This window comes from Quercus suber, unplaced genomic scaffold, assembly GCF_002906115.3.
Source record: "Quercus suber isolate HL8 unplaced genomic scaffold, Cork oak 2.0 scaffold_486, whole genome shotgun sequence".
NCBI lineage: Eukaryota > Viridiplantae > Streptophyta > Magnoliopsida > Fagales > Fagaceae > Quercus > Quercus suber.
This window is the reverse complement of record NW_027069936.1, coordinates 587,357-599,940: the sequence shown is the minus strand read 5'-3', so window position 1 is coordinate 599,940 and position 12,584 is coordinate 587,357. Positions and strand designations below refer to the sequence as shown.

The following is a 12,584-nucleotide window of genomic DNA, read 5'->3' as shown; positions in this document are numbered from 1 at the left end:
TTAAAACGACTGTTACTGTTCATATACCAATCAAGCTCAGGCTATCTTTCAATGGTGGGTCCAATCAAGTAATTGAATTATGATGCATTGTCATTTTCCTTGACAATCTTGCTAAAGCTTAAAAGCAACATTTCTGTGTGCAAAAAGAGTGAAAGCGCAATATCTTGCTAAGTGCCCGTTTGGTTGAACTTTCTAAGCCTAAAAGTTGGCTTTTTAAAAATGCTAGCTCTATATTTGCGTTTGGTGAGAGTAAAAGCCAACTTTTTCTGAAAGTTGGCTTTTACATTCCTTTGCATTTGCGCGTTTTGGAAATGAACGTTTTTGCTCCATAATGAAAAGCTGGGACTCAGCTTTTATTTTTATATCCGTTGGGCTCGTGGAGTTACAAAACTGCCCTTGACTAAAGGGCAAGGGTTACACTTCAGAATCTTCACACACGCAGCCCACTCATCTGTCTTTACCCTTTAGAGAAATTGCTCTCTCATCTTCATCTCTCTCTGCGCAGCTCCCTCACGCACAGCCTCATTCCTCTCATCTCTCTGCTCTTCCCTCACCGTTCTGCTACAAACACAACACCACCCAACACAATCAACAAAATCGAAATCAACTCATTTCAAACCCGGTCTATCACCGGTCTACCACCACAATCAACAAAATCAACAAAATCCATTTCAAACCCAACTCAAAATCAACCCCAAACCCAAGAGAAATCAACTTATTTCTCTCTCATTCCTTCTCTATCTCAACGGTAACATACCACAATCAAAACAAAAACACAAAACCCAATCGAAAGATTTGAAACACAAAAACAATATTTCTCATAAGCCTAATGAAATCTAAGCAATAAAATAAAACTGATCAAACCAGAAAAAAAAAAAAAAAAAACCATGTAGAACGCCGATCTCCACTTCTCTGCCGGTGATCTATGTGTGTATGAGAGAGAATTTGTTTGTGTGAGATAGAGGGAGAGAAATTTGTGTGTGTGTGTATAAGAGAAAGAGGAAGAAACAGAGAGGGAGAAGTGAAGATACGTTGTTCTAGAGGCTACCACACAACTACACAAGTGATCCGAAAAGAACTAGAAGGAAGGAACTAGAAAAAGAAAAAGAAGGGTAGATGGAGATAGAGTGGGATACGTGTGTGGTGGAGAAAAACCAAGAGAAAAAGAAACAAGAAAAGAAAAAGAAAAGAAAACGTATGGCTGAAAGAAAGGAAAAGAATAGGAAATGACCATTTATAAATACTCTCATAAAATTTTCACAATATTTCACAATAAATTTTAAAGGGTAGGTTATTATTAGCTAATATGTTGAGAAAAAAATATTTATTTAGAAAGAAAAAAAAATAATTTTAATAGTACATTAAAATTAAAATTTGTATCAATTTTTATCACAATATTTTCACAATACTTTCACAATAAATCTTAAGTAGTATGTTATTATTAGCTAATATTGGTGAGAAAAAATAATTTTTTTAGAAAAAGAAAAAATAATTTTAATAGTACGTTAAAATTAAAATCAGTATCAATTTTATCACAATATTTTCACAATACTTTCACAATAAATCTTAAAGGGTAGGTTATTATTAGCTAATATTGGTAAGAAAAAAATAATTTTTTTAGAAAGAGAAAAAAGTAATAGTACGTTTAAATTAAAATCAGTATCAATTATCACAATAATTTCACAATACTTTCACAATAAATCTTAAGTGGTAAGTTATTATTTGCTAATATTGATGAGAAAAAATAATTTTTTTAGAAAGAGAAAAATTGATTTAAGTATATGAATTAGTTGATTTAATTTAAGTATTAAATAAACTCACATCCAAAAAAAAAAAAAGAAAATAAACTCCCTTTATATACATTGTCCTTTTGGTAATTTATCCCTCAAACTATAACTTTTATAAGTGCTAGCCAAACACTCAGTTTTTTCAAAAAGCACTTTTTAACAGTTTTACCAAACACTCAGCTTTTTGAAACTCAGCTTTTCATTATGCACTTTTTAAAAACTCAACTTTTTCAAAAAACCCAACTTCAAAAAGTTGAACCAAACTCACCCTAAAAGCTTAAAAGCAACGCCTTCACATTTCTGTGCGCAAAAGAGTGAAGCTCAATTAAATTAGCAAGCCTTTAGGGTTCATTTAGTAAGAGATTTCTAGTAACGGTTATTTGTATTTTTTAAAAATACGTGTGGGTGAAAAGTGTGTAAAAATATGTGTAATGTTATTTAAACATTAAAAACTGTTGTTTAAACACGGTAACAAACGAGTCCTTAGACTTTCAAGTGTAAAAAATCCACAAAAGGAAGCCCCCAAGCTTTAAACAAACACAGCTTCTAATTGATAGTGCACTTTGATCACCATGAAACCCAACCTAACCAAAATGCCATTCTCCTTATTATTAGCTAAATGGTTTAACTTAATTAAGGACTAGATTCTCTGCTATATACTTACATTCTAGAAAAGTGTCATAAATGAAATGATAGAAGATTTTATGTACTTAGTATAAACTGGGGGAACCAAGTGAATTCTTTGTTTAAAGTTCGAGGGTAAAGAAATTTGTATTATTTGGACAACATGGAACCCACGTTCTCATGAGTGGACATCTCTATTTTAAAAATTGTGCAAAACCACATGAAATTCGAGCCCCCGTCCCTTTAGTGAAATTCCCACAAGATCACATTTGAATTTAAATGTTAAAGACATTTGTAAGAAAGAAGGGAAAAAAAATGCATTTATGTTGGTTACACGTCATTTGGAAAATAGTAAGTCCAAGGATACACAAATTTCATCATTATTTAGGGTCTATTTGGATACAGCTTATTGTTAAAAACTGAAAATTTATTGTTAAAAATATTGTAGCAAAATAATTTTTAAACTATAAATAGTAACTTAAAAAAAAAAAAGTTTTAGAGAACCTGTCATGAGCTCAAAATAATGCATCTATCCCACAAATCCATTACAACCAAGTTGGTCAATCCTCCAATAAATCAAAATCCTCCTATTTTTCCAGAAACCCCAGAAAAGCAAGGTTGCAATCCAATACTGTGGTGGTGTGGCCCACAACGATGTTGGGTTCGTTGGGCCTAGACCCCAATTAATTTGTGTGCTGGTTAAGGGTATAGCCCACAGTAGGAGGTCCAAGGAGGAATCTAGTTGGTGTCTGGTAGAGGAAGGTTATTGAACGGTGGTTGATGACTGAATGCTTGATTACCCGAGGAGGATCTCAGGTGGCCGAGGTGTCCTAAGCTGGATCACCTTTTCCCAATTCTTGTAAAGAATGTCTCTCCTTTTCTCTCGTGTTTCTCTCCCTTAAAAAATATTCCAACCCCTTTTCCTTTGAATCCCTGTCCTTTTATACTCTTCCATCAATTGGATAGTAATCATGGGAAGATATTCCACCTGTGCATGAGTCTCGCCATTTGCCAGGTTTAAGTGGCCCTTTGAGTTTAAGCTGTTGTTCCGGCTTGTCTAATCCCACACCAGGGAGTGGGTCCACTTTGGCTCCATCGCCACGATGATTCCCTTGTAACTTGAACTAAGCATCAAGGCCCGTGCTTGGCTGGCAGATCCCTTAATGGTAAGCCGATGGCTTACGCGTTAGTTCAGCTCAGACCTATCACCTGTAGGCCGGGCTAGGGATCAATAGTCCTTGGCTCGAGCCCAGTATGGGCCGAACTTGGTCCACTCACATTACCATTAATTGAACTCATAATTTTCCCTATTTCATTTTTCAAATGTTTTGTTCTGCTAGGTAGATGATTTCTCTCAAACACTTTGTTTCAATTACATAATTAGCACATGTATATAATTAGTTTGATTTATCCCATCTAAATCCATTCTAGAAGAAAGAAAGAGAGAATGATTTGGTGCCATTTTGTACTCCCAACAACTGTCACATGGGTCATATAATTAACACAATATTTATCTACAAATTCTGCTACCAAAGAACATTAAATTTAACCGAAAATTCAAATTAAATTGAGATGAGATATCTGCTTTCATAAACCTATATGATGTTTAATATAACTTCAATATCTATGTTATGACAAGACAATCTAATGCTAGATGGCTCCTCTTCCAAGTAAACTGCACCGTTGAATTACCATTTATGTATCTTTTAAGAATACTAGCATTAATATTATTATCTAAGCCTTAGTTACCCTAATACTCAGCCAAACCAATCATATGGCTTTGAAAATAGAAGAGGAAACAAAAACCCTTGTTCCATGACCTTTGGACCACACCACTAAAGTGTAAATGTGGCAGTATAAAATTTAGAAAAACCAAACCCAAACATAGAGAGAAAGAAAATGATTCATATGAACCTCGGACATAGGAATATGTTCCTTAGAACCTAGACCTGATCCTGTCCCAAACAAAATAGCCTTAAAAAAAAAAAACTACAATTGGCCTTCTAAATCACCCATCCCACACCCCCCCCCAAAAAAAAAAAACAGCATGCAAAATAGAAAAGAAATTAATGTTTTCAGAGAAAAGAGTACGACTTAGCTTATGTCTCCACCACTGTAAGATTCCAAAACAACATAGATGTTTTGTGCTTAAGATTAAAGATGAAAATTACCTTGAAGATCATCAGCAACATTTCCAGCGTATATATCTTTAAGAGGTGGAAAAATTGCAGGTTCACATGTCTGAAAGAAAATTAAATCTTCCTACCTCTTGTTAGAGCTGAATCAGTAAATTTCAAAATGCATGGAAGCAAAGACAGGAAACCAGACCAACTCAAGAATATATATATACATAAATCAAAATATGTAGGTAGGAAGAAGAACATATCCTGGCTTCTCATAACATGACAACATATTTTAATCATAAAAGGAACAAGACTGATGCAACAGTATGATACTTTTTTTTTTTTAATAACATTAAGCAATCCAAGTCCAAAGCAAACATTTTGGATGCATGACATGGAGCAACAAGTAAATCTCTTCGAATTTTAACCCTTTCATAAATTATACGAGAAATAATTATAAAGAATTACCTGAAAATGGAATATCACAAGCAAGCTGAGAGAGTATGAGTTGATAGTCCCACTATTTGGATCATTTATGTCATGTGCCTTTGCCCATTCCTTGACCTACACAAACTAGAAACAATGCATCATATGCCAAACAATGGCAAATATTAGATTGCTACAAGAACATACCAGTAAAATCATGTCACGAAAGCGGCCATCTATCTCACTGATCCACAAAAAGAGTTTGGACTTCATTTGTCCCTTCAAGTTATCAATTGATATATCACAAGAGAAGATATTGTCGCTACTCTGGCATTTTAGAATTGGAACTCTTGCAGGGATTAATTGCACCATCTGCCATCGACCTGCAGATCAAAACTGTTATGAAATGAAGAAAGGGGCATCATAATGAAGAATAATCAAACGAAGAAGAACAATGTTGAATCCATAAAAATTAAGTAAGCTTGCATTACATCAAGCATTATGCTCCTTTCGCTTTTTGTTGGGGAGTAAACACCTTGGGGAACCTCCAATTGAGTAATTAATTAAACATATAGGGACACCACTTAACCTAAAAGCTTAAACTTATGAGTTTGGGGCCAACTATGTTATATTAACCACTCACTCTTTTCATTGTTATTTAATATGGGACTTCACTTATACGTATATACCCAGCAATTTCATAACATAAAAGTAAAACCCTGGGATCTAAATTTTCAAAGATTATTGACACCATCCACAGATTATGTGTCCTTGTCTTCACAATTTCCAAAAACTTTTTTTTTTTTTTCAAACATGGATACAATAAAGACTTAAGCACGTGCATGAGGAATGAAACAAACTGATGAAAACAGCCACTCAAAGAATCTCGCACATTTTTCTTTAAAAAAAAAAAAAAAAAGAATCTTGCACATTTTCTATTACAAACTGGAAAAATGACCTTGAATGTCTGCTGTACAACATAATTACAAACTACAGAGACACTAAACTTTCAGAACTGGTCTGCACGCTAAATAAAGTTTTACTCAATTCTGTAAGAAAAAATTGCAAAAGGTGAAGATGGTACACTGACTGAAGTTTCCCAATTTGCACTTTATATAAATTACAGTTCATATCCAGCTTTATACATAATTTTTTTTTTTTTTTTTTTTTTTTTTTCTAAGATAAGTTCCAGGATTCATAAATACTTTGGCCTATATCATTAAGTGTCCTAATTGTGAGAACGTGTATTTCGAGACATGCACTGGAGACAAGCAATTACAATAAAGCAAAAACTCAAGTTAACAAACGTGCAAGAGAGATTGTCAAAATATAAGAACAATGGATTTTCTGAAACTTCTATGCCTAAGTGACAGAATACAAGCATCTAAGAGAGAGAGAGAGAGAGAGGTGGGGGAAACTAAAAATGCTTGAACTCAAAGCAAATTACCTCTCAAAGGATTTTGCAAATCCACAAGTAATCTTTGTTTGCGGTCACTTTCAACATATGAAATATATCCACCCTCCTTGGGTAAATTGATAGAGATATCCACGTCACCCCATTTTGTGAACAGATTGGACACAAATGACCCAAATGGCTCCACTGCTGCCCCTGTTTGAGCCAGGTCATTAATTTATGTTGTTAATCATAAATTTTTTTAACTAATGGCAAGAATTATTCCTCATGTAAATAAGACATAAAAGTTCATGATGACTTTTTCTCAAAAAAAAAAAAGTTCATGATGACTCAACAAATGAAATGCAAAGAAAGAAGAAACCAGAAAGAAAATTCGCTTAATCTGATGATCTTTACTATAGGTTACTTGTCTTGGATTGAGGAAAAAAATAGGAAAACAATGAAGACAAATATTTATATAGTGCTAAAAACCTACAGAAGTCTTTGTAGCATGAAACATCATCTTTCCCTTTTTCCTATGGGGACCAAACCACAACAACTCTAGCCCAGCTATCCTGTATCAAGTCAGAAAAGATGGATCCCTTTAAGGAATTCCTATCTCTATGCAAATGGAGATGAAGCTTCCTCACCAAGAGCAACAATCAAAAGAACTTAGGTTCCAGAAAAAATAAAAAAATGTCATCGAGACAGAATCTCAAGATAATTTGAAACTAGTTTCGTCTATAACGCAGTAGACATATAGGTTGGGAATTCAAAATATGCAACTTAAGTTCCTTGGGGACTTTCAAGAGTAGGAGCTAGAAGGGGTGAGGGAGACTTTTTAGGCTCGAAGGATGAAATGCAGGTAATAATGAACTACGGAAAGCAAATAAATTATATTCTAAGGAACTATGTACAAGGACAAAACTTTTAGTAAAATCAGGTGCCATTGGATTCCAAGTAACTAGGCTATTCATGATCACACTAAACCCAATTCCAAATAGAGCAACGTGAAGTCTAATCAGTCTAAGCAGTAAACAGTTTGAAGGTAAAATATGCAAAGCAGTGAACATATCATAACCTAAGTAAACATTCTAAACATCCAATCAAATTGAAGATAATGCATTGTGGATCAAACAGAACTAACAACTAAAAACTTGAATCTAACTAAAATAAACTTGCATAAACAAGACTAATTTGAGTAACAAGATTACAAGAAAGTGCTTACAAGCATGAACACCTTCTAAGCCCTATGAACTATGAGAGAATCTAAGGAACTAATATTACAAGAGAATGATATGATCTCTGTATAAACAAGTTTGTCAGTGAAGAACGGTGTCCTTTTCTAGAGAATCAGCCCTCATTTATACTTGAGGGCCTGATGAAAATTGACAATTGTTCATTCCACATGTCTTTCTTTCCTTGGCTTGAAAGACACTTGTCACGATATTGGATGCTACTTTGTAACTTTTAAAAACTGCATCAATGCCACCTGTCTCTATTGCATACATTTATATGGGTTAATAACTTCCATGGGATCTGCTACACTTGACCCAGGTCATTTTCCACGTACCCATAAATTTACAGGTTGAACTTCCTTGTTGTGCCATTTGGAATGTCCTTAGCAAGCCAGGAAATTTCAAATTAATACAAACAAGGCGGTCTAGTGTATGATCCTATTATGAGAGTTTGAAACATGTGCATCTGCATTCTAAGTGGGGTAGCAAGGTACCTCATAAGGTGGCTTTCTTTGTGTGGACAACAACCTTGGATAATCTTGTTAAGAAGAAGATGGTGGTTGTCAATGAGTGTATTATGTGCAAGTTTAGTTGTGAAACAATAGAGCATCTACTTATTGTCCTATAGCTCAAGAGTTGTGGAAATTTGCATTTATAGCATTTGGAGTGATATGGGTGATGCCAAGGTGGGTGATAGACTTGATGTTTTCATGGAGACGAGTGTTTGGTTGATCAAAACTGGGTTGTGTGGCAAGCTAGTCCTCATTATATAATGTGGACCATTTGAAGAGCGAGAAACCATAGGACTTTTGAAGATGAAGAGAAATCGCCTCAGGATATTAAGAGTAGTTTTATGAGAACTTTGTTTGAATATCACACTATGATTGAGGGAGTTACATGTAACTATCTAGGTTTTTTTTGGACCATATGGCTGTCCATTTGTAATTTTTTAATGAAGCTCAACATTATTAGTGCTCCTTTCTTATAATAAAATATCTTATTTATTGAAAAATAAGAAGTTCTAAGAGCCAGGAGAAGAAGGTGCTTAATTTTCCAAATAAAAAGAAAATTCATTTAATTATTATTTGCATAAAACCAATCACTCATGGTCATAAAACCCTCCAATTTATCACGCCACCTGCAGAACTATATTGCCAGCTCCCTCTTCACATTCTAAAAGACCCAACTGAGTATCCAATAGATATGGGCCAAACGGTATGTGCTCATGTAAATATTAGTGAATTCAAAACTACAGCATTTCAACATCTTAAAGAAAACCACGGCCACTAGGTTAAATTTTATCAAAAAACCCTCCAATGTACCATGGCCAGTAATGATACATAGTCATCTCAGAGCAAATAGGATAGGTTAAATTTTATCAAATGCTCCTGCTTGGGCATATAGAATGGAATCCTTCCATTCCCACCAACTTATATCTTCAATTGCAAATCATGGAAGTTTTACAGATTTTAAGTATATAAAAAAAAATTTTAAAAATTCTTTTGACAGAACCATGAAAGTACAAATTACCTCTCAAACTTTGCACAGTTTCAACAACTCTTCGTAGTTCATTAATGACTTGATCCCGTGTTGCCAAATCCTTCTGCTTGGGCTTGAGCACTTCGAGTATTTCCTCGAGTATAGGCTCCAATGTACTATTGGCACACCATTTCTGTGTAAAATTCCTGGTTAAAATGATGCCCATATACATATTCTGCATCCTCTAATCTCCAACCTAATTACACATCAGTTTTGTTTCACTAATATAGAGGGGAAATCACATTTGTCTTCTCTAACATATAGGGGAATAAATTACATTTACTTGCAAAGAGGTTCGAACAATTGTGACAGTTTTAATGGCTAATACAGTCTTCCACAATCAACCTGAATCCATAACTAAAAGAAAATCAAAATGGATTAAAAGATCCAAAACACTTTTTCCAGTACTAATCACACAATAGCAGTAATAATTTATATGGCAATTTCAACAAAATATTCTGCAACATTCAAGCTAAAACTTTTATCTGAATTCACTGCAGCTCCATTAGGGGCATCATCTCCACAAAGCTGAGCAGAAACATCATTTATGGAAGGATTCAACTGCAAATCCTTCTCAGTTTTCTGGTTCATGTATTCATGAATCACACGACCAATGCAGTATCAATGCATTGTAAACATCATAAATGACACAACTAAAACAATATCAATCACAGTCAAAAGACGCTGAAAATACAAGTTAACATAAACAATTGTAAAGTGTTTACTTTTCTTGAAGGTTCCAACGCAGCAAAGATACAAATCCAAAAGCTTATTCATGCACAATAATCAAACAACTCAAGCCTAGCCCAAGCCCTAGAATGTGTTGCCTAACAACCTAAGAGAGAGAATTATACATTTCTTTTATTCTTGTTTTTCTAATGAAACCGACCATGAGTGGTCCTCTTGTTTAACTAAAAAACTTTACTTTCAAACACCAAACACATTAACAAGCATGCAGACACTGATAATGAGCAACTTTTAAGGATTGCAAATGCAGAAACATGTTCTCACATCTGAATCATCATAAGAATCATCAAAAAACTTCCTCCTTAGATCGCCAGTGGCCTTCATTAACTGCAAAAAGTAAAATCTGGATATATCAATTCATGTCATCAGAACTTTGGCCAAATATATTAGTGAGAAAAAAAAAAGCCTCTGAGCAGTTGCTTGGATAGGCAGTATATAAACCATGTCATATCCGAAAAGTGAACTTCCAGCAAGGTCCAATTTATTAATGACTGATGCATCACATGATTAATTGGACCAAATAACTATATACATTAACCCATCTTGTGAAAGTAAAACTTAAGTGAAAAATATTTACCCTATAGGCTCAAAAATAAGATTAGTAACATGAATGTGTCAAAGAACATATACACCACTTTGCTTTCGAACCTAATGGAAACACAGACGCCCAATACTCCCAATATGAAACTATCAACAAATATACTTGCACTATTTGGTCTTCCACCAAATAATTCATATTTTAAATCACATAAATTGATAAGGAAACATAGACACCCAACACCAAATAGGTTGGGTTTTAGTAAGATATATAAAGCTAAATAATCCAACAATACCTCGGGTGCATACATGTAGGCTAGTGTACCAGCTGCCAAGCCTCCCAACAAAAGGCCACCAACTAAGACACTTGATGTTCCAGTATCTCCACTGCACTTGCACAAAATAGAAAGTTATTAGAAAAAAAGATATCTTTCCAAAATGAGAAGTAGCTAAGATTCTTTAACAGGAAAAAACAGAAACCTCAACAGGGAGTGAAAGAAGATTAATTGTTAACTGCATCAAATGTAAGTGTTGCAGTTGCGACGTGTTTAAATCTTTTTCTTTTGTTTTTTAAGTTAACATATAACATAGAAACTCATTTTTAAACTTCTTCTCCTTTCATCTACTTTATCAGCAACTAAACAAATAAATAGCTTACAAACAACAACCACCCAGGTCCCAGAATCAATAGAACAAAGAAGCAATTAACAATATTCCCTAGATGCCCCCTTCAAACCCGACAAATCTGTTCCCCATCTCCCAAAAAATAATTAAATTAGAGGTATCACCCTGATGGTATACCTTTAAAACAAGGAACTACTATGTGCTTTACTTTGTGACACTTACCTCCTTAGTAGTTAGCTCTGTGAAGCATTTTTGCTACCTCAGAATTTGATGATGTGGCAAGTGCCTACATCACCTATTGGGAAGAATTGAAGGAAAAGAATGTTCTACCCTTTTACACCATTTGAATGGAGAGAAACCAAATAAGGATTGAAGGAGAAAATTTGAGAGAAATCAGAAATATGAGCGTAGCATGATCTGTTTCTTCAATTCTCATAATAAGAAATGTTGCCACATCAATGATTCCTTTTAACGGACATACTTCATACAGCTAACCAGAAGGGATGTAAGTGTCACAATTCACAAATAGAGCACATGGTAGTTCCATGTTAACATTTGTAATTTACCCCAACGAACAAAAAAAGAAGAACAATCCCCAAAAAGGACTATACCCCCATCCCTTTTCCTCCTCCCCCCCCGACTACTTCTTTCTTGAATTCCTCAATCAGCTACAAGCTCCCTGCTTACTTTTCTTTTAAGTTCCAATGGTTGCAACAGTAATGATCTTCAAGATGTTGAAATCATCTCTACCATGAAAACCCTAAGTTTTGTGTAAAGGAAAGCTCCTCAAAGATCTCACAAGAGATTCACACAAAACAGCAATGTATGAGCAACAATACAATATGGACAACCTTCAAAAACGTGGCTAGGGTTTTGTTTATATACTTAGGGTAAAAACATAAAACCCTAAACGTTTAATGAAGTAGGGCTGAGTTGGAAATTCTGCAGAAAATTCAACCTGTGCGATTTTCGATCGATCGAGTCTATTCTTCGATCGATCGAGCCAGGCCGAAAGTCCCAAGTACTTCTGCAGCCACTCGATTCCAACTTTACAATATTAAACCAACTTTGAGCAAGTCTAAATAAGACTAAATACAATGTTTTGATCATGGTTTGCCAACATTACAAATTAGAGTTCTAAATACATAAAATCTTAGAACCTAACAAACTCCCCTTTGGCAATCCGTGACAAAACCCTAATTAACAGCTCAAAGTTTTACAAATAAAAAGCCCTTTACAAAGATAATGCTCATAAAATTCAATTCAGCCTAACTACTATCCATAGTTGCAAGTGTAGACAGCAGCTTAGTTGAATCAACCTGTATAATCCTGAAATACTCAACAAACGCATAAACGCATGTGTGACAGTAAAGAGTAAAACAACAGGTATAACATTCTTGTAAGATTCACATAATTCAAAATAAAGACATATATGAATGATCAACTCATAAATATAAATCAATACGCAGTGAAACACAAAGCAACAAGAATCAATAATAAAAAAATGTATATCAATCAATGTTACTCCCCCTAACATGAATAACCC

The 12,584-nt window shown here is 34.4% G+C and overlaps 1 protein-coding gene across 1 annotated transcript; it reads right to left on the bottom strand.

Moving 5' to 3' along the window:
* Positions 1-3,174: 3,174 nt before the first annotated feature.
* On the bottom strand, positions 3,175-10,933 carry LOC111989678 (protein HESO1). The gene is made up of 8 exons (XM_024021465.2): positions 10,895-10,933; positions 10,711-10,806; positions 10,142-10,204; positions 9,122-9,263; positions 6,408-6,569; positions 5,168-5,343; positions 5,003-5,098; positions 3,175-4,652 (listed from the first exon to the last, which is right to left on the bottom strand). The coding sequence occupies exons 1-8, from the start codon at positions 10,931-10,933 to the stop codon at positions 4,566-4,568; spliced, it is 861 nt and encodes a 286-aa protein (XP_023877233.2). The 3' UTR covers positions 3,175-4,565.
* Between the last annotated feature and the right edge of the window lie 1,651 nt (positions 10,934-12,584).